The sequence below is a fragment of the Colobus angolensis genome, unplaced genomic scaffold (assembly GCF_000951035.1).
Source record: "Colobus angolensis palliatus isolate OR3802 unplaced genomic scaffold, Cang.pa_1.0 Scaffold219, whole genome shotgun sequence".
Classification (NCBI taxonomy): domain Eukaryota; kingdom Metazoa; phylum Chordata; class Mammalia; order Primates; family Cercopithecidae; genus Colobus; species Colobus angolensis.
This window is the reverse complement of record NW_012115366.1, coordinates 3,839,492-3,862,195: the sequence shown is the minus strand read 5'-3', so window position 1 is coordinate 3,862,195 and position 22,704 is coordinate 3,839,492. Positions and strand designations below refer to the sequence as shown.

The window sequence follows — 22,704 nt, the reverse complement described above, 5'->3', positions numbered from 1 at the left end:
TTATGATGGCAGAAGGACAGGCAGGGAGGACAGACTGGTTTCCAAGCTGGGTCTGACCTGGAGACTCCCCCCAGCGTCCTTCCTGCCTTGGGCGAGGGGCATCACAGCGAAGCACAGATGCTCAAGTCACTGGTGGTGGTTGTGGGCGAGTGCGGTGGTGGGTGTGGGTGAGTGCGGTGGTGGTAGTGGGTATGGGCGAGTGCGCGGATTTTGCCTTGCTCCCAACCCACAATTTCCTATATTTCCCCCCTCAAATGACCCCCAAAGTCTCCTCTTGGCTGTGAATGTGCTGAGCAGAGCCGTCAGGTAGAAGCAGAGCCTGAAGGCTTCCTGTGTGACCCTGGGCAAGCCCCTTCCTTCTCAGGCCTGTTTCCCCACATGGGCAGGAGGCGCTGAAGTGGGGAACGGAGCCACTGGATAATCTCAGCTTTCCTTTCCATTTCAATGGCCTCTTCTGGGCTGGGCAGGTGGATCCCCCAGCAGTGACAGTTCACCTGATCCAGCTCGGGAAAAAGGGGCATGGGACCCATGAGACGGAGGCCCGTCGGGCAGTGCTGATGAGGGTGGCAGGCAGCGTGCAGAGGATGACCTGGCTGGCCCAGGGATGGCAGCCCAGCCAGAGGCCAGGTCGTGGCCCCCATGGCCAGCTGGGGGAAGTGTCCAGGCCAGGCCTCTGGAAGCCCTGGAGCCTTGCCCAGCCAGTTCCTCGGGGTGGCTGGTGGCTGAGGGCTGTGGAAATGGCCTCCGGGGACTGTCCAGAGAACCAGGTACTCACAGCTCAGGGTCCTGGAGCCTCCCCCAGAGCAGAAGCAAGGCCCTCAGGACTCACCCTTGCTGTGCCCCAGATTTGCCCTCTGGAAACCCTTTCTCTGCAAAGATGGGGTCAGGGCAAGTCCTGGGAAAAGATGTTTGCTTTCTTTAAGTTGTAGTTAGAGAGAGCTGCAGGGGAGGGCACAGGCTCAGGGACCCTCTTAAAGTGTGTGTGAGAGGGAGAGAAGAGGAGGGAGAGAGAGAAGGACGTGGTGAAGGACAGGAAGAAACACAGAAAGAAAAAGAAAGATAAAAGATAAGTGAGAAAGAAGAGGAAAGAAGGGAAGGAGGGAGGGAGAAAGGAGAGGAGAATGCAGGCGGAAGAAGTAAAGTAAATAAAAAAGAAAAAGAAAGGGAAGGTAGATTGACAGAAAAATGATAGAAGGGTGGAAAGAAAGAGAGGACAAATGGAGAAGACGGAGGAGGAAGGGTAAGAGGAGAGGAGGAGGAGCAGGAGGAGGTGCGCAGGGGCCGAGGACTAGGACCAGAGAGCCGGGACAGCCGGTGGTCAGGGCTGCAGGCTGGGCTGGCGCGGCCTCACGTCCAGCCTGCGGTCCAGCTTCCTGTCCTTGCGTGGGCGCCGGTCCTTCCTGCCCTTCTTCTGGCCGGAGTTCCTTTCTGCAACGAGAGCACAGAGCCTGGTGACCAAGGCTGCAGGGCCAGTTAGGTCCTGGGAGCCTCCTCAGTCCTCAAAGACAAGGGTGCCCCACCCACTGCTCAACAGCGAGGCTCAGAAGAACATTTAGGCACTGACCTTGCAGTCCCTCCTGTTGAGAGTTTGGACCGCGGGCTAAGTTATCCCAAACTGAACCTTTCTCTCTAGTTCTTCAGGGAGTGCTGAGGGCCACTAACTTGCTCAGGGCTCTTTTGTGCTGGAGATCTGGCTTGGCCAGGCCTGCAGGTTCACCTGGGGCCCCCCAGTCAGCACGTAGGATGGCCTCATGGGAGTCCCATGGCTTTCCCCAGCACACTCCTTCCATAGCCAAGCAGGCTCTGTGCTGGACACTGGGCACCTTTCATCTGTGTCCCTGCACCAACTTCTCCATAACACTGTGGCAACAATACTTGAGCATTTAGCAAGTGCTCACCATATGCAGGTCACAGCCCCAAGCGCTTCATGTATATGAAACTCACAACAGCCGGGAGAGGCAGGTAGGGTCTGAGCCGCACCCAGTCCCGTCTTCTACAATTGTCTTCTCTTTCTCTCCACCCTTCTGTCATTTTTCTGTGCCAGTCTACCTTTCCTTTCTTTTTCTTCTTTATTTCCTTTATTCCTTCCACCTCCATTCTGGCTGTGCCTGCTGCCCGGGGAGTTCTTCTGAGCAGTTGCTTGTCATTGTTATTGACAGGTGAGAAGACCACAGCATGGTTGGGAGAAAGGCCAGCCCTAAGTTTCTGCTTTACAAAGTGTCTCCACACCCAGGACATTCTTCTACATTGCTTGGGCCCCCTTCAGTTCCCTGCAAGGAGCTGTGTGTCCATTTGAACACGATGAACCTCAGGCTCCACAAGTCACTTTCTGAAGGTGTGCAGCTAGGCTGTTAGAGACCCTCCCAGCCGGCTGGGCGCGGTGGCTCAAGCCTGTAATCCCAGCACTTTGGGAGGCCGAGACGGGCGGATCACGAGGTCAGGAGATCGAGACCATCCTGGCTAACACGGTGAAACCCCATCTCTACTAAAAATACAAAAAAATTAGCCGGGCGAGGTGGCGGGCGCCTGTAGTCCCAGCTACTCGGGAGGCTGAGGCAGGAGAATGGCGGGAACCCGGGAGGTGGAGCTTGCAGTGAGCTGAGATCCGGCCACTGCACTCCAGCCTGGGGGCAGAGCGAGACTCTGTCTCAAAAAAAAAAAAAAAAAAAAAAAAGAGACCCTCCCAGCCTAGTGGCAAGGAAAGGGCAGTTTTATTCCTTAGGTGTCAACTGTGTGCCTGTCTCCCCAAGAGTCAGGACTGCGCAGAGCAGAGTCAAGGAGCTAAGGCCAGGCTGCCCACTTTTGGGGCTCCCCATGCCCACTCTGAGCCCTTAGGGAGCACTAAATCCAACTCCCACTCTGTGCTGCGGAGCTGACTCTGCAGGCCTCGGGTAGGACTGCATCTGGAGATGGGGTGTGGGTGCTGCCTGAGTGGCCCTGCCAGCTCTGATGTGGGGGTGTGGGGGCCAGTGGCTTTGTGTCCCTACCCCTTCCCTAGGCCTGCCTGACAGCTGCTCATGTACCCATACAGTCACCCACCCATCCCTCCACTTATTTACCCACCTACCCGATTGCCGTCCACTGAATTGCCGTCCACCTGTTAACTCATCTGGTTACCTCCATACCCACCTCCATAACCAATGACCCATCCATCCACCTAGGCACCCACCCATCAGCCATCCATCCACCTGTTCACCTACCGACCTACCTACCCACCCACCTAATCATCCACCTACCTACTCATCCACCCATCTACCCTCCCATCTACCCTCCTATCCACCCATCTACCTACCCACTCAGCCACCTGCACACTCAGCCATCTACCCTCCCACCCACCCATCCATCCACTCATCCAACAAATATTAACTGGACACCGACTATGTGCCAGACTCTGTTAGAGGCACTAGAGAGACAGCTGTGAACAAGGCAGACAAAGCCCTTGCCCTCACTGGAGATCACACTCTAGTAAGGAAAACAAACACTGAACAAAGCAAATACGAGAATGAGCAGGCTCGTTTCAGAAGGGTGCAAGTGCTACCATGTGATACGATGGAAAATGACTCCTGGGAGGGGGACTCATGGGAAGCCTCTCTGAGGAGGAGCCGCTGCAGCTGAGACCCGGATGATGCAGGGAGCTACAGTGGGGTTGTTGCAAGGATTAGAGTCATGTTTCACAGCACTGCGCACAGCCAGCACATAGTAGGTGCTTTACGAATGTTTGCTGTTGTTGTGATTATTATTATCTGGGGGAAAAGTTTTCCCCTCATGACCCCCCACAGCCATTCACCCCCAGCTCTTGGAGCCATGAGAGGTGCGATGTGGTAATGAGTGCGGGAGAACTGTCTGCCTCCTGTGTGAGTGCTTCCCTGGCTCTGGGGTCTCTTAGGTTCTCTGGTTCCATCTGAACCTCACTCCGTCCTCACCTGCCCAGTATGACTCCCAAAGGCTCCCATCTCTGCTATCTGCACTCCCAACCCAAATAGCACAAGTCCTTCTGAAAGAGGAGTGTCCCTGAGTTCACATCCTGGCTCCACTACATCCCACCTGGGTGCCCCGGGTGGCCTGGCTCCAGGTCCCTCATCCTTCATCATGACTTTAGATTCCTGTTTGCATGACGAGTTATATTTGAATTCTAGGTCCACAGCTCTCTGGCTTTGTGACCCTTAGGTGAATGACTCAACCTCTCTGGGCCTCAGTCCCCTCATCTGTAAAATGGGGATAATGTTAGTAACACCTACTGCACAGTATCATTGTGAAGATTACATGAGTTAACGATTATAGAGAATTCGGCACAGTGCCCAGTCAACACTGCCAATTCCGCATAATTACTACTCACCATTCACATCTTACAAATACACCCTGTGGCCTCTCTTCTATGTAAATCAGTGGTCCTTAATAGCTCCCAGACATTTTGGAAATATGTATAGTGGTCTTGGATGCCACAGTGAAGGGGGTTCCTGTGGCATTCAGTGGACGGCAATCGGGATGCAGTGTGGGACCGTCCCCCACAAAGACGAGTTGTCCCCCATTCCATCCAGTTCTCTCACATCATGCCCCACCCTCATGTAGCTGAAAAGTCTCCTTGCTGGGAGCTGAATTCTGTTTTACTCATGAATGCCAAGTGATTTCGAACACTTGCACTCACTGAAGACTCTAGGGCACTGCGAGTGTGATGTCAATCAGAGATCAGTTTGGTTGGACCTTACTAACCGCTGGTCACTTTTGGGAAATCGCATCTCTGATGGCAATGCGGCCACGCACTTGGAGCGCTGACCACGGCTGCCGTCTTCGCTGGGATTATGCTTCCCTAAGTGTCTGCTGGTATGTTGGGCCAAGCGCTTCCATCATGAAATTTCTTTTCTTTCTCCTCTATATTACACTTAGAGCACTATACTGATAAAAAAATTTACCTTTCCAAATAGGCTACATTCTCCATGAACTTCATTAAGGATGGTATAGAAGGTATTCCCAAATCCTTCTTATTAAAAGGGGGGTGTTCAGTTTGAGAAGGTTGGGAACTCCTGGCCAGCTCAATTTCCCTAATGTATTTGGGACTGAAGCCAGCAAGGAAGGTCCTCCTTTGAAAGGACACCAGGGAAGACGATGTGTACTCCACATGATGGTATGGCTAATGGTGGCCTTTCAGGCAGTCTCATAGGTACTATTTGTGGGGCAGTGTCCTGAGTCCACTCTGTCCCTGTGCCCACCACAGCCTCATGTGCCCGTCCTGGGACTCACCTCCTGGGCAGGGCCTCTGGATGGGACATTTCCTTGACTCAGAAAGCACCTGGCAGGTGGTTGTCTCTTCATGCCCAGCCCGGCCCGCCTCTCGTACCCGGGTCTCCAGGCCCCAAGCCGAGCCGCAGGTCTTTCCGTTGTACGCGCAGGGGCTCCAGCTGCCCCAGGGACCCGGTTCACACTGCCCTGTGGAGTGAAAGGAGAGACAGACAGACAGGGTCAGCCGGCAGTGAGGGTCCTTCAGTAGGCACAGAATAAGGGCAGGGTTTGAGGGGTTCAGCTCTCTGAAGACTGAAGACACCACTTCCACCTGCTAGGAGCAGAGGGGGGACATTTAAAAGTTATTTATAAGAGCCTGGAATGAGAGCTAAACTAATGCATGCACAGACTAATATGGGCCTGAAGACAGAGCAGCCGACTGCCTAGCTTTAAAGGGGAAGGCTTCCTGGAGGAGGTGATGTATGAGTGAAAGGGAGAGAGAGGAGCTCACCAGGTGAGAAGAAGGAAGCCCATTCCAGGCAAGTGTGTAAAGCCTTGGGAGCCTGGCCCACCATGTTTGGGAGATGGGGCAGCATGAGTTGGGAGTGAAGTCTCAGGAAGTGGGGGGCAGGAGAGGAGGCTGGAAGGTCGCCTGGGAAGTCCTCAGGACCCAGACACAGGTTTTAAACTTGATCATGTGTCTTTAATCAACTTTGGAAGGAGGAAAAAGGAGGCCATGGACATAAAAGTTCTTAATACATATATATGTATTTTAATTTTAATTTAATAACATTTTAATTTAATAATTAATAATCAATAATAATAATTAATAAATATATAGTTGATAAATAAATAATAAATAATAAAATAATATAATTATTAATAATTAATAATATTTAATTTAATAGCACATAAAATAATATATGTGTGTGTGTGTGTGTATACTTTGATTATTTTAAAAGTCCATGAGAAGTAGGCACAGAATATGAGTAGCTATGACTACTTCTATTTTGTAGATTTGGACACTGAGGCCTAGAGCAGGGGTTTGCTAAGGGAACGCAGCAAGAGGCTCACACAGCAGACACAGCAAGTTCAAGACGCAGTGGGGCCCAGACCTGGTTAGATGCACACATTTGACAAGTAAAGACTGAGCACCCAGTATGTGCTAGGCGCTATTCTGGGTGCTGAGGGAGCACCAGCAGACAAGAAAGACCAGGGTCTGCAGGCCTCCTGGAATTCACCATCTGGACACCGCCGTGATGAGGGAAGCGCAGGCACTGTGGGAGCCCAGAGGCAGCATGGGTTGGGTTGTAGGGGAGGAAACTCCTGGACTGGGTCTTGAAGTGGGGGTGGGACGGCAGGGAAGGGGAGCCTAGCCAGGCTCAGGGAGGGACAGGAGGTGCTCTGGGTGAAGGCATAACCCCAGCAGAGTCCCCAGGATGATTTGGCCCGGAACTGGGCAGGCCGGAGAATGAGCTCAAATGGAGGAGGAAAAAAATGTTGGGGGTGGAAAGACTGGCAGATGGGACAGATTGCCAAGGTCCTGGGTGAACTCTGCCCGAGGGCAGTGGGAGCCACTGAAGGGTCCTGGGAGGAAAAGAAATTGATCAGACTGTCATTTTGAAATACTCCCTCCACTGTTGAGTGGAGAGTGGGTTGGAGGGACTGAGAGCTGAGGCAGGAGACGGGCAGGAGCTGTGGCCAGAATCCTGGCGATAGGCAGGGGGTGGCGAGAAGGTGGGAAGAGCGGGGCACAGAGGAGAGAAACAAATGGGTGGGGCTGGGGTGGGGAGAAAGGGATGAGCTGGATGGTGTGGGTTTGGGAGCTTTGTGCTGCTTCATTTTCCCCCCAAAATTCCTCCTGCCACCCGAAATATTATGTATTTGTTCTCGGGTGTCGCTTCTGTCTCTCCACTGAAATGCCATGTCCATGAGTGCAGAGGCTTTGTTTTGTTCTCTAACATGTCTCCAGCACCTAGGAAAGTGCCTGGCCATAGCAGATGCTCCAGTAGACATTTTCAGAGTGAATAAATGAACAGATTGGATTGAATATAGGGTGAGGGAGAGAGAAGAGTCAACAGTGATATCTGCATCTCCGGCATGGTCACCCAGGGATCAGGGAGCTGGTTATTGAAATCCAGAGGAAACCCAGAGGAAGCGTTTCGTGGTGGATGGTGGCAGTGGGAGTGGAAAGGAGGAACCCAGGGGCAGTGGAGGTAAGGGTCTGCTGCTCAGGGAGGCTAGAGACACGGAGTCAGGGGCCATCAGCAGCTGGAATGACCATGAATGTGAGCCCAGAGGGAATGCATGGGCAGAGATGCACAGTTTAGCTGAGAATGCCAAGGAGCAGCCTAGTGCAGGGAAGGAAGAGGGCTCACAGGCAGGAGTATGACAAGGAGCTGTCAGGAAATAATCAGAGCAGCAATAACACTGATACTGACATGTACTGAGCACCTACTGTGTGCTGCTGGCTGCTGTACTGAGCACTTTAAATTGTACTAATTCACTTAATCCTCATAACAATTCCTCCCCATGAAGTAGGCTCTATGTTCTATTGTCTTTTTTTTTTTTTTAATGTTTGGAGAAACTGAAGGACAGAGAGCTGAGGTGGTTTGCTTAAGATCACTAAAGGGTAAGGTTTAGAGCTAGGATTGGACCCCAGGCCAGTCCTATTCCAAAATCAGTGCTCAGCCAGGTGAGGCGGCTCATAACTGTACTCCCAGTGCTTTGGGAGACTGAGGAAGGAAGACTGCTTGAGTCCCAGGGGCAGCCTGGGCAACACAGCAAGACCCTGTCTTTGCAAAAACATAAACGCATTGCCAGCTGTTATGGTACATGCCTGTGGTCCCAGTTACTCAGGAGGCTGAGGCAGGAGGATTCTCTGAGCTTAGGAGTTTGGGGTTGCAGTGAGCTATGATCATGCCACTGCACTCCAGCTGGGCGACAGAGCGAGACCCTATCTCAAACAAAACAAGCAAACAAACAAACAAAAATCAGTGCTCTTCTTCTGCACTCTGCTGATTCCCTTGGCATTAATATCGATGCCAATGTTGGCCGCAGTAGTAATCATAGTAATGGTGGTTACGTTGGCTCTAGTGTAACGCAGTCACTATGTGTAGGTATCTGGTGCAGCTGACACGGTGGTGCTCGGCCTCCCCTAACCATATGGCATTCTACTGGGATTTCTTCCAGGCCCCCAACACCTCTCACCAAGCCCCTACTCCAGGGCCGTGGGGGGCAGGGTCAGGGATGGGAGGTCACTCACCCTGGCACTCCCGTGTGTTCTGGTGGGCCAAAGTGCCTGGCGGGCAGGTGGGCAGACACTTCCCCTTGTACAAGTAAAATCGCCTCTTGCACCGGATGCAGAAGTCCTGGCTGAAGCAGCTCTCACAAGTGGCCCCACATTCTGTAACAGAGCCAGGGATACCCTGGGTGAGGGAGATTACCAAGGATGGGGCCCACTGGGTCTGCCCGAGGTGGAGGGCCTCTGGGTAGTTCCAGGCTTGGTAGCATTTGTACCAGGACTCAGTATCTCCTTTGAAACCCAGACTTGGCCAAGGTCAAACTGGGCTACATGTGAAGAGAACTCCCTTTCTCATTTGAGGGGAGGCTCAGAGAGAGTGAGTGACTTGCTTGAAGCCACTGGCAAATCAGGGCTGGAGTGAGGACTCCCTGCTTCTTTTTCACATCAGAAATAGTGATGATTTGCCCAAAGTTACAGCAAAAATTAGAGCCTGGAATTAGGACTCCTTTTCCTATTTGGGCTAGGACCAGAGAAGGTGAGCTACATGACTAAGGTCACACTACAAACTAGGGTAGAAGTGAAAGTTCCCTGCTCTGTTAGTGCTAATTAAGGCTGAGAGGGGGCAGACTTGCCTTAGGCTGCAGAGCCAGCCTGGATGCAGGCAGGTATCTCAGCGTCTGGGCTTAAACATGCACCTACTTCCCTGCTGTCTGTGCTGAGGTGAGAGGGTGGGATCTAAGCCCGCGGTGTCTAGGAGCCCAGCACTAGCATAGAACAAGGGAGAAGCCACGTACTTTTGCACCTGTTGACCTCCTGGCCACGGATGCCGAAGTAGCCAGGGGGACAGTCGTGCAGGCACTTGCCGTACTGGCGGATGCCTTCTCGGCGGATGAACAGGAAGAGCCTCTGCTGGCAGGTGGAACAGCCATTCTCCTCTGAGCAGATGATACAGCCTGTGCAGTTGCCTCCCAGGCCAGTGCCCACTGCCCGCCAGACCAGGGCAGAAGGAGGGAGAAAGGGAGAGAGAGATGGTCAAACCATATATGTGAACAGCTGAGAAGGTCTCATTGGGATAGCTACTGGGCACTTGGCCACCCAAACAAAAGACTACATTTCCCAGCTTCCCTTACAACTAACTATGGTCATGTGACAAAAATCTGGCCCATCAGATGTAAGGTAAAGTAGCATGTGCCACTTCAAGAAAGCTGCCTTAAAGGGCAGGGGTGTGCCCCTTGTCATCCCCTCATCCTTTCTGTTGCGTGGAATGTGAACAATGACTGGAACACAAGCAGCCATTTTAGATCACGAGGTGGAAACTGTGTCCTGTGAGGCGGTGGAAAAATCAGATAAAAAACACCTGGGTCCCTGAGGAAGGCAGAAGTGCTGTACTAGCCCTAGCCTGCCTGTGCTGACTGTTACATGAGAGAGAAATCAACATCTATCTTGCTTAGATCACTGTTACTTGGAGTTTTCCATGACTCGCCAGCAAACTTAATCTTTACCAAAGTAGTATGTATTTTTGAGTGTGTGTGGGTGCACATGCATGAGTGGGGTGGGGTGAGACCCTCACCCTCCTGCTGGATTCCTGAACAATACTCAACAATACTCCATTTCTCACTGTCACCATCAGCAAGGGCTCCCACCATCATCAGGAATAGCAATGGGATAAATATATTTAAGGAGAAAAATTTTTGTTGCCCCAGAATTGGTACTCAGGAGCCAAAGCCGGGGAAAAAGAGGTGGAAAGTGCTCTAGAATCTTAAGCGAGCCGTTCCCAGGCTCATAAGGAGTCTCTGTTACCCTGACCATCACCCCAGGACCCTGATTAAGCTGAATACTTGCAGGGAGGAACTCATGGGTGTTAGGAACTGTCAGCCTGGCCAGGCACAGTGGCTCATGCCTGTAACCCCAGCACTTTGGGAGGCCAAGGTGGGAGGATTGCTTGAGTTCAGGAGTTTGAGACCAGCCTGGGCAATATGGCAAGTCCCTGTCTCTACAAAAAAAATGCAAAAATTAGCCGGGTATGGTGGCACACACCTGTAGTCCCAGCTACTTGGGAGGCTAAGGTAGGAGGATCACTTGAGCTGGGAAGGCCGCAGTGAGCTGTGTTTGTGCAACTGTACTCAAGTCTGAGAGACAGAATGAAGCCATGTTTCCAAAAAAGAAGAAAATAAAAAGAAGTGAGTTGTGGTGCTGTGACTTTTCCTCCGTTCCCAACCCTCCCAACAAAGTGAGGAGATGCCAGAGAAACTTACAAAGACAAGGGGTGCTAGAAAGAAGGTGCCAGCATCTCATGTCTTGCTTGGACATAAACTCATGTCCATAGTCCTGTGAATCTGCCCCCTTCCCATTCCTCTTTGAGCAGACAAAGGAGACCGGGAGACAGAAGGGCAGACCTGAGGGGGAGAGTGTGGTAGAAGAGGCTGCACATCCTTCCCGGCACACATGAGGGGTTTCTCAGTGGTAAGGGGCACCTTGGGAGTAGCCAGGCTTAGGTGGTATTCCTGCTGCCTGACACAAGAGGGCTGGTTGCTTGGAGGTGCCCCAGCAGTAAGAGGCATCAGGGAAGACCACTAGGAGTAGGAGGTGGGGGAGAGTCAGAAAATGACCAGGGGTCATTAAGTGACAGGAAAGGATAGGGCAGCTTTTGAGAGGCGGCAATTGGGGAAACAGTAAATGGTTTCATGTTTATATGTCATTAGGGTCAGACTGGTTAATAATCCGCTTATGCGCCTTGATTCATCTGAGCCCCAAGACCACCCGGCAGGAAACATTCCTAGCTCTCCAGCTCCCAGATACTCCCCTCTTCCCATTGGTGCCCCATCTCCCTTTTAGAGGAATTCCCCATTGTGCGAGGTCCTGATGAGAAACACATCCTGGCACCTTCCCTCTGGAACAGAAACCAAAAGAGGTCTGACTCTTCTTTAAATTGGCAGCAGGTGAGAGCTAGCGAAAGTCTGGCCAGATACACATTCTGGTGACTCCAGTCCCGGGAGTGGGACTCAAGAGTGAGGGTCACACAAAAATGGGATTCATGGTGGAGACAGAGCAGGCTCTCTGCCTAGCCCTGGCTGAGGCCTTTCTCTCACCCTTCCATCCCTCAGTCCCTCTGTTCCTTCCTTTCTGCTCCAGCTCTCGGATGAGTACTGCTATGTCCCCAAACCTCATCTTCCATTCCTTGGATTCGGTGAGGCCCCACATACTGCTGATAACCCTATTTCTGTGGCTTATAACTCAGGAGCCTGACTGGTCCAGGGTGCTAACGTGTACCCTGGGATCCTGTTCCCAGCCAAAGTTGGCAATGCCCTCAATTTTCTTGCCCTGGGAGGAGAAACTGCAACAGGAGAGCAGAATAAAGATTTTTGTGTTCTGGAGCTGTATACCTGGCAGGGACCTGAGGGCAGAGAGCAAGTGTGATGTTATAAGGGGGATTCCCAGAGTCAGAGAGATAAGAACATCCACTGAGAATTTAGCAGAATCCAGACTTCTCACTCAGCAAAAGATTCAGATTCTGATACTACCAAGAACTGGCAAGAATGAAGGAAACCTTCACCTTTTCACCTTAGATGAGAGTGTCAACTTTGGGGAAAAATCTAGCAGTATCTAATAAATCTGAAGATGTCTCTTTTCTTTTTTGTGTTAAAATGTTTTGTTTTTTTTTTTGACAGGATCTCACTCTGTCACCCAGGCTCCAGTGCAGTGGCATGATCCTAGCTCACTGCAGCCTCAAACTCCTGGGCTCAAGCAATCCTCCTGCCTCAGCCTCCTAAGTAGCTGGGACTACAGGCATGTGCCACCATACCCAGATAATTTAAAAAATTTTTTGTACAGATGGTCTCTCTCTGTTTCCCAGGTTGGTCTTGAAATCTGGCCCCAAGTGATCTTCCTGCCTCAGGGTCCCGAAGTGTTGGGATTATAGATGTGAGTCACGACGCCTGGCCTGATATCTCTTTTCTAAATGTAGCAAATTAGCTTCTGGTGTATACCCTAGAGCAGCAGTTCTCAAACTCTGGCGCACAACACCAGCTCCTAGAGAGCTTGTTGGAGTATAAGTCCCTGCGTTCCACCCCTGGTACATCTGATTCTGTAGGTCTGAGCATTTGTATTTCTAACAGGTTCCCAGGTGATGCTGATGCTGCTGGTCCAGGGATCATGCTCTCAGAACCACCGACCTAGAGAAACCCTTGTATATGTGTAGAAAGAGACAAAGATATTTATTGCAGCATTATTTAATAGCAAACAACTGCAAAAAGCTAACCCTCTGCCAAAGGAATAAATACATTGTGGTATATTCATACACCACTGCCAGATACCACATACACAATCCAGCCATGATAAATGACTGAGGTAGCTACAGTTATCATTGTGGACACAGCTCAAAGATGGGGCTGAGAGGAAAAAAGCAAGGTGCACGGTGAATCATATAGTAAGAGCCATTTATATAAAGTTCAAGGACCTGCAAAGCAATATTTTGTAGCATTTGTTACTTGTAAATATGTATTCAGAGCAGAAGACATGAGACTAACCAACACTGAATTCAGGATCGTGGCACACAAATGTTTATTGTATGATTTTAAATTCTTGACTTTAGGTTTGAAAGAGTTCACCCTAAAAATGCATAAAGAACAAAAGAATTTAGCCTCTACTGTGTCCTGGGGCAGGAGGAGGTCTACATTCTTTCTTCTCCTTCCCCACTAGCTCCCCTCCCAAGCCCTGTCCCATCTTCAAGCTGAGGTCTTGAGCAGGGGAAGGTGACAAATTCTGAAGACATGGGACTTGGGTTCCAAGAGCATCGGAGACTCGTGCCTCCGCACACTTTGTTAGTCGTCCCCTCGTCCACTCTCCCCTCATCCTCAGTAGTGGAACCCTGATTTTTATTTTATTTTTTGAGGCAAGGTCTTGCTCTGTTCCCCAGGCTGGAGTACAGCGGTGCGACCTTTGTTCACTGCAGCCTGGACTTCCCGGGCTCAAGCAATCCTCCCTCCTCAGTCTCCCTAGTTGCTAGGACTACAGGCGTGCATCACCATGCCTGGCTAATTTGCGTATTTTTAAGTAGAGAAATGATTTCGCCATGTTTCCCAGGTTGGTCTCAAACTCCCAGGCTCAAGCAATCCTCCTGTCTCAGGCTCCCAAAGTGCTGGGATTACAGGCCCGAGCCACAGCGCCTGGCCAGAACTCTGATATTAAGCAGAGTTTACATCCTCTAAGACTACATTTCCCAGGCCCTTTGCAGTTATATGTGGTCATGTGCCTATGCTCTGACCAATGGGATGTGAGCAGGCATGCCCTCCGCAGCCCCTTGGGAAATGCTGGCGCTGTTCTCCCATTTTCCCTTCCTTCTGCAGGACTGTAGACTTGAGAGTGGAGCCACGGCAGATCCAGGAGGCAGAGGGATCTTACAGAAAGACAGCTTGGCATGGCTGTATTAACCCAGGACTGCCCACCGCTGAGATTCTTTCCTGGGGAAGGAAGGAAAGCATTGCCCATCTTGTTTAGGTCACTGGGCCTTTCTGACGCACACACTGACTGATGATGTCGGGTCTTCTGCCACGCAAGGCAGCACAGAGTCATGTCTGTGGAGACCAAGGTGCCCTGCTCTGTGCCTTGGCACTGTGGAAGCCCACTGGACCTGAGATGCGACAGAGCAAGGGGACCCTCAGTTGACTTGCGGTGATCTCTACCACCTGGCAGAATAGGACTTCAAATTGCAAATTATGTTAAATTACAGAAAAACAAAGTAGCATTTCCTGCAAAATGAATCTGTGGACAGAGACTCACACCCTGACATGGTGTTGCTGCCCATTTTGCAGCTGAGAAAAACCGAGAATCAAGGAGGTGAAATGACATGTCCAGGGTCACACAGAATCGGCAGGGGCGGACCCACATCACTCTGCCCCACGCTGCCCTCTTACAGCATCTGTCCAGGGCCTCCTGTGTCAGGCAGAGCCTGGGGCCATGCTGGTGAGCCGCGCATGGCCCCTACCCCTAGAGGACAAACAACCTGGAGGGAGGAACTGAAGTCCACAGAAGTGACAGCAAAGCAGGATGAGATAAGGGGTCAAGATGGAGACAAAGCAAAGCTCTTACTACTCTTAGAAGAACTTAGAGGTCACTCAGCATGACTCCTGAAGTTTCGCTGGGGACACTGAGGCCAGAAGGGGTGGAGCTTTCCCCAAAGGCAGGCAGCCAAACTGCAGAGAAGCCTCAGTCCTCTGTTAGAGTTACAGTACTATTTGTTTTTGTTGTTGTTGTTGTTGTTTGTTTGTTTTTGAGATGGAATCTCACTCTGTTGCCCAGACTGGAGTGTAGTGGTGCGATCTCAGCTCACTGCAAACTCCGTCTCCCAGGTTCAAACGATTCTTGTGCCTCAGCCTCCCGAGTAGCTGGGATTACAGGCACCCGCCACCAAGCCCAGCTAATTTTTTTTTTTTGTATTTTTAGTAGAGACGGGGTTTCACCATGTTGGCCAGGCTGGTCTCGAACTCCTGACCTGAAAAAGTTTGGGTATATGCTGAAAGCCAAAGAACTCAACAAAGACCCTCCCAGACCTCAAAGAGTGTTGGCTCGCAGGATGGTGTTCAGCATCCTTCAACACCCCAGTCTTTGAAGGGTAGCGGCTGCTTCCGGCCTCATCCTTGACCCTGGCAGTTGGCTAGGATGCCCTCTTGTGCCTCTATGTTGTAATGGCACCTCTTGCTTTTCGACTTCTGACAGCCTGTCTGGTGTTTCATCATGTCTCTGTAACTCATTAGAAAAGCAGTGCTATTGCCTCTCTCTACCCCCTACCCTAAAGTCATGGGTGTAGGCACTTGAATGTTCACTTTGTGAATCATCAGTGATGACAAGAGTCTGTACAGTGCTGCTCTAGAAAGATCCAAACGATGGTTCTTAAACTTGACTGTGCATAACGATCTCCAGAGAGGCTTGTAAAGTGTCTGCTTTGGGCCAGGAATGTGCACTTTAACAAGTCCAAAATAAATGTAACAGGAATTTTGGAAGTGTCTTCCCTGTTCACAGTCTCTTTTCCCTGAGAACTGGCCCCAGTAATCATGTTTGTAGGGCATGACTCTGACCCTAGCCAATAGCTGTCTCTTCCAGAATGGGCCAATTAGACCTTCTCTCTCTAGGCTGATGGACAATGGTCTGGGCTGGCCTTGACCTAAGGCTATCTGCAGGTGGGAGGATAGCGTGTTCCGATGCATATGTGTGACAAGCCTTGGTGGGCACTAGCTAACAGAGGCCCCGCTCCTCTGCACTGTCTGGCTTTGAGGTTCATGTGCTGCCATCTCCACCCAGATGCACTTAACCTGGGCTTGGCCAATCAGAGCATCAGGTCCCCTTGACTACAGTGGTTGTAGGTTCAGACACAGGCGCGCATCCCCACAAGAGCTAGTCTTGGGGTTTTTGCTGAGGTCAACAGATGTGTGTGGAGATGTGTGTTTTCCTTTCCTCTCTTTGGATCTAGGAGGATATAGATCAGAGCTGATGGGTGCCACATGAGGGAAGAGCTTCTGGAGAATGGAGGCCACACAGCAGAAGCAGAGCCAGGAGACACAGACAAAGACCAAAAAGAGTCATCTGTGCATGTGGATCCACCCTGGGGATCCATAAATTCTCTTTTCTCAAGTCACATTGAGTTAGGTTTTCCGTCACTTGCAACCAAATGATTCCCGACTGATATAGAAGTAGAGAGAGAAAAATAAATCAGATGCAGAGAGAGAAGTGGCAACCAGAACCTCATGGGCTCCTTAAGACAGAAAAAGTTTCTCACTGCCTCCCAGTCCTTCCCAAAGCTTGGCTTGTCCCATAGCTCCAAATAAAGTGACTTTTTCACTTGAGCTAGTTTTCTTCTGTCAAACTACAATAAAAATGGAAGTAGCTCACTAGATAGCAAACAGATCACGGCGGAGCAGCTCTGCTTTGGCACGGATGAGGAGCCTGGAGCACCACCTACCCAACCTGATCACCCTGGTGCTCCAGGGGACACTGAGGTTCCAGGGAGCACACTTTGAAACCCCCTGGGTCCTTCTACACATCTCGGCCTCCGTCGCCGTCCTCTCCCAGCCGAGATGCACATTTTAAAAGCATTTAAGCTCTAATTGCAACCTCCCCAAGTTTTCTTGGGACATCACAGTGGATGGCAGGCACCCCATGTAATTTCCATTAACAAACGTCTCCCATAATCAAGACCATCCTCCCTCAGTCAAAACACCAGTAGGCCACAAAAGCATGGCCCTGTGTTGCTCCAGCAGCTGGGAAGGCTTAGAATGAAATCTGAGTCACTCCATGTTTCCCCAAGCACCCGAGGGATGAGTCCAGACTTGGATGTCCATTTTATGGAGAATGACAGTGCAATCAAACACACCAGATTTGACAGTTTGCAAAATGATAAAGGCTTATGACAACTCTGAATGCATGCATTAACCCATGGTTCAGTGATCCATTCATTCATTCACCCATTCACTCAACAAACAATTACTGAGCCCCTATTCTGGGTCAGGTCCATTGCTGGGACTCAATGGTTATGAGCTTCGGGGGAGCTGTGTTTTTCCAGCTGTAAATGGGAATAATAAGGCTTATCTTGGAGGGCTGTTGTGATTAAAGGAGATGGTACATGAAAACCTGTTAGCTCAGACCACCTGCAGCAGGCATCTCATAATTAATACCATTATTATATCGAGAATGATGTGTTTTTTGCCCTCAAGGGACTTAAAAATCTAAAGATGTATAATGATGCAGGTTCCCAGATTGATATCCTGGCCCCATCACTCATTGAACAAGTCCCCTCCTCTCTGTGGGACTCAGTTTCCCCATCTGAAAAATTGTGGCAGCAATTCCTACCTCCACGTGACTTGTTATGAGGGACGTGCAAACCAGCAAGTGCTGGCACATAGTAGGTGCTCCTCTGTAAACCTAGGTTCCCTCCCCGTTCCCTCACCATCGTGACACATAGTGGGACTGTCAACCAACATCTGGACCCTTCTCCTCTTTCCCAGGTGAGCAAAAAGAAGGCAGAGATGTTGGTGAGGCTGGAAGAAGGCCAGCAGGGTCCAGGGACATGGTCTTTTGCCCTCTGGATGGTGACGTGCTCAGGGCACAGATATTAGCCAGCAGCTTTGGTCCTAGGTGAAGGGCAGGCTTATTCTTTCTTTTGGGAACAGGGAATAACCTGTGTTCTTCAAACAAGGGTCCCTAAGCTCAGAGTCACCCATATCCTGAGAACTGCCCTAAGCACCTTGTTTCAACAGGAGTCAACGGCTCAACATGTGCAAGTGATTGCTGTATTTTTTTTCCATTTCAGGGTTTTGAGTGAATTTAGGGTCATCTCTGCCATATCATGCCTTCCATCTGCCTTCACTCTGCAGAACTTCCCTGAGGGGGTCAAAAAGTGCAGGGTGACATCTGGGGCCCTGAAAATGTTACCTTCTCCTATGCAAGCTCGTGTCCTCAGCAGCCCACAGTGAGTCTGTCATTGAAATTTCCTTAATACGCAAGCCAGAAACTCTAGCCCCGTACATTTTTTAAAAACAAGACTAATTTGGATAGATTTCTAGCATTTAAAAAAATCAAGAGATTTCACATCAAAAAGCGGGAATTTGAACTTCTTTGGAAAAAGTTAGAACATCTGCCAACACTGGGTCTGCTGTCACAGGGCAGTGAGTGGTTAGAGTTACATAAATAAGGCACATGCTCCCCAGGTTACTGCAGACCCTACCCCTCTCTGTTGTATTCCAGATACTGAGGGCAAAGGTCAGCTGCCCTACATTCTCTTCCTTGAGCTACCTCTTAACACCCACTTCACTCACTCACAGTAGAACACAATGTAGAGCAGGGGTTCTCAAACCTGGACACGCATCAGATTCACCTAGAGGGCCTGTTAAAAACACAGGCTGCTGGGCCTTACCTTAGAGCTGCTGATTCAGTAGGTCTAGGCAGGGCCTGAGAATCCACATTGCTAACAGATTCCCAGGTGATGCTGACCTTTGCTGGGCCTGGGCCCACACTTTGAGACCTACTAGTGTGAAACAGGGTTAGGAGCCAGACTGGTTGGATTGAAATTTCAGCTCTGCCCCTTACCCTTGCCATGTGACCTTGAACCAGTGCCTTAACCTCTCTGTGCTTCAGTTTTCTCATCTGTAAAACAGGAATCCTCCTGGCTGACCTCCCAGGTGTGCTGTGGGGGCCTGGGCATGGCTGACACTCGGGTGGGTCTCCATGACATCACTGTTACTACCATTATTATCACCACCCATCCTGCCCGTGTTGGCATTTGTGGTCCTGGAACTGCTTTGACAATCAGTGCAGAGCTTTTGGTTTTGATGCCAACATTTTTGGGGGTAGAGTTTCTTCATAATTGGGGTGTGCTCCGGGAAGTATGTCTTGCATGAGAACATCATGTCATGGTGAACTAAGGATTTAATACAGCTGTCCTGGAGGACTCCCGGGGGGTAAGAAGGATGGGGAAGGACAGCAAGACACCACTACCCCCTGCCCCAAGGCAGTGAGACTGAGGAGGGCCAGACCCTGCTGAGGACCCTGCTCTGTCCTTGGGAAGGACCCAGAACCATGCAGGAGGGCCCCACACAGACAGTGCTGGGCAGTGCATCCTCCAATGTCCGCCTGGCAGTGCAGGACGCATGTTACCAATGACCAAGGGAAATAAACAACATCTGGGCACCCGCCTGCCCACTCAGGCCTCCACATATGGGAGGCAATCGCCACCACTGGAGGCTTGCTCAGAAGATCCCCCAGCACATTTCTGCCTGGGGGTGGATTGCACCATCCCTAGCAAGGGGGTGGGCCATGGAGATGACTCCCAGCTTAGAGACTCCCTGGAATCAGGGCTAGAGGTTGCTAGCCCACTGGACCCTTCTCAGCACTCAGGAGGTGGGGGGACCAGTAGGGCGGAACATTCAGCAGAATGTTGTGGTTGCCGTGGCTTTGGGGCCTGACAAACCACCACTTCCTAGCCGGGTGATATTGGGCAAGTGGCTTTACTGTTCTGAGCTTTGGTCTTCTCTTCTGTGAAATGGGGACAATAGTAGCAACCACCTCCCAGGCAGTTGTGGGGATGCCATGAACTCATCCACGCAAAGTGCTTAGCACAGCTCACAGCAGATGAACGAGCACTCCGTTACTACTTGATTCATGCGAGATGCTCCCTTAAGAGCTGGGCCCAGCTTGGCTTGCTCACCTTTAAATCCCCACAGCCCTGCACATTGTAGGTGCCCATTAACTACCCATTTATGATTATACCCATTATGCCCATTCATTATTTCTTAAATGAATGCATGAACGGTGGCTCAATAAAGGTTCTCAAAAACTGCTCTTAGGGTGCACACAGCCTATTTGGGAGGACCAGGCCCATACAAATGTGGAGAAAGCCAATGACCTCCGTCGAGCAGGGCTCAGAGCCAAGTGAAGGACCCAGGCAGGGTGGGAGTGAGAGTCCAGAGACTGGAGACATCAGGGGTGGTTTTCTAGGGAGGCAGATGTAGGGACAGAAGCTGAGGCCAGGGGTAGGACTAGTTTGTGTAGATGGAGGAAAGGTTTCTAAGAGAGGTGAGCACAAGATGACATTGTACTCAGTTGGTAGAAAGGGCGGGGCTTGAGCAAGGAGCAGATGGCAAATCCCTGCCAAGGTGCCAATACAGGACACCTAAGGGGCTGATAGATAAGACTCTCAAAATACAGTAAGAATAGGCACACAACCAATATGGAAACTTTTCATCCTTTGTCCTCCAAACCTCCTTCTCCTGTCCATTTTAGTCAATGGCTACTCCACTCAGGGCTGAAGACTTCAGCAGCATCCTCGTCTCTTTTCTCTCCTCCATATCCTACCATTGGCACATCAGGAATCCGGTCAGTTCTACTTCTGAAATATGTCCGGGAATACTTCTCTCCACCTTCCCTGCTCCCACCCGCTTCCCTGCTCCTGCCCTCTTTCTCTACCACTCACCTTCTCTGGCTATGCTGGCCTCATACTCCACGTTCCCCAGCTGCCAAGACCACTCCCACCACAGGGCCTTTGCACTTGCTCTTCCTTTTGTCTGGAATGCCCTTCCCACATTCACCCACAAGGCTTCCTCCCTCAAATGTTTCCTTGTGGGGACAAGAGTGATTCCTTCTTAGATGCTAATCTGCCACGTCGACTCCTGACTAACCTTGAGTCCAGTAATACCTCCAAGATGTCTAGATGAAGCATTACTCTGTATGCAGAAACACTTATTTGCTGCGGATTTCACTTTTCCTCTAAAACAAACCTTGATGCTGCTGCAGGAATCATAGGCTACGACGCCCATAGCACAGTGCCAGTCACCTGTGCACTTCTCTCAGAGCATGCCTATATACCTTTCTCCCCAAGATATATAAGCCCTGGGTCTGGGGGGTTACAGCTCGGAGATCTACCTATCTTGAGGCTGCCCAAGATCTTGCTCTGTTCATAAGTTCCCCAACTAATAACCCTTTACCAACAAATTGGAATTGTCTGCCTCATTCTTTGGTTTCTCAGCTCCTTCTGCATTTGGGGTTGCCTTGCGTATACAGCCCTTTCACAGAACACCCCTTCCCTGTGATCCCCCCAGACCTCCTGCCTGCAGCAGCACCACATCCACACCCTACTCCTCTCCCACGTTGCTATGTTCTTCGTGCCATTTATCCCCACCTGATAGGGTCTAAATTTGGCAAGTGCTGTTGTCTCTTTCCCACCAGTGAAAGATGAGTTCCAGGAAGGCAGAGATGAGCCATGGCATACTGGACCAACTATGCAGTACCTGCCTTCTCACTTAACCAATTATTTCTTTTATAGCTGCTTACCATTCCGCAAAGAGGGGCTGCAAAACTGATTCAAGTACTATTATCACACCCATTTCAGAGAGGAGGAAACTGAGGTTCAGAGCAATTATGCTGCTTGCCTGAGGTCACTTAATAAGAAGTGGAGCAGATATTCAAACCCAGGCAGTGTGACTCTGAACCTGAGGGTTATCCTTGAGGCTACACTGCAGCCTGGATACTCAACATATCCCCGTGCGCCTCCTCAGTCCTCCATGCAGAGTCCCTTACCTACTGAGGCCTTGCTAAGTTGCCAGTGCTGTGCTGAGGCCTTCTTCAGTGTCCACTTGACCTCACCTGAGACAGGAAATTGGCCAAATGGTGGCAGTGCAGGCTGCCCCAGGACTGACCCTGCCCCCTCTGCATTCCTCATCCATCCTCCCCTCGCACCCAACAGACAGTGAGCAGATCAATAGGTGTGTGTTCAATCAGGGGATGAAATGCCCACTCTATCTCTCAAATTCTTCAGGAGTGAGTCTCTTGCCTCGCAACTGGGACTTGGGGAGGATGCAGAAAAATTACCTGCTAAGTTGCAGCCACTGCTGGACATTCTGGCCAGAATCCTCTTTAGACATTGACCTATATGGGCTGGTCGCAGGGGTGGAGAGGGTGGTGGTAAAACCGAGGTTCAAACTCACATTTGTTGATTTCATGGCCAGTGGTGATCTCAGATTTCAACCCACATCAGAATCACCTGAGGCTGCTTATGAAAAACAAGAGGTGCTGTCGCCTGTCGACACATGCAGTTGTTTTAACGTGTATGGTGTGCCCAGGGTTGTACATGCATGAACTCGGAGATCTTCAAAAACTGCCCTGTGAGGTCAGCCAGGGCTTCCCAAACTGTAATATGCACACAAAGGAATTTAACTCAGGGATCTTGGGTTAAAATGTGGATTTTGATGCTAAAGTTCTGGAATGGGGCCGGGGTGCTGGCCCGAGAACCCACTTTAAGAAGCGAGGAGGGAGATGCTATTATCATTCCTCATTTTACAGCTCAGGAAGCGAAGGCTCAGAGACCAACAACTCTAAGTGGTGGAGTTAGATTTAAAACCACAGCTGATGAAGACCCCAGGCTCATTCTACTGTGTCACACTGCCTTACCCTGTTGGTCTGATGATGAACGTGGAGGGGGACAATGGGAGTGATACTCAAAAGGGGCAACCTGACTGGGCAGAGTGGCTCATACCTGTAATCCCAGCACTTTGGGAGGCTGAGGCAGGTAGATCATAGGAGGGTCAGAGTTCGAGACCAGTCTAGCCAACATGGCAAAACCCCATCTCTACTAAAAATACAAAAATTAGCTGGGCGTGGTGGTGCACACCTGTAATCCCAGCTACTCAGGAGGCTGAGGCTTGAGAATCACTTGAATCTAGGAGGCGGAGGTTGCATAAGCCAAGATTGCACCACTGCAC

General features: G+C 50.6%; 1 protein-coding gene across 2 annotated transcripts in view; it reads right to left on the bottom strand.

Moving 5' to 3' along the window:
• Positions 1–1,218: 1,218 nt before the first annotated feature.
• Positions 1,219–22,704, bottom strand: part of RSPO4 (R-spondin 4) — a 42,590-nt gene continuing 21,104 nt past the window's right edge. Inside the window, exons 2-5 of one of the 2 annotated variants that reach the window (XM_011943410.1) lie at positions 9,256–9,444; positions 8,483–8,623; positions 5,239–5,424; positions 1,319–1,428 (exon numbers count right to left, since the gene is read on the bottom strand). In XM_011943410.1, the coding sequence (XP_011798800.1) occupies positions 1,319–1,428; positions 5,239–5,424; positions 8,483–8,623; positions 9,256–9,444 (626 nt within the window). Of the gene's footprint in view, positions 1,429–5,238; positions 5,425–8,482; positions 8,624–9,255; positions 9,445–22,704 lie in introns of both variants that reach the window. The other variant, XM_011943411.1, reaches the window with a different exon arrangement.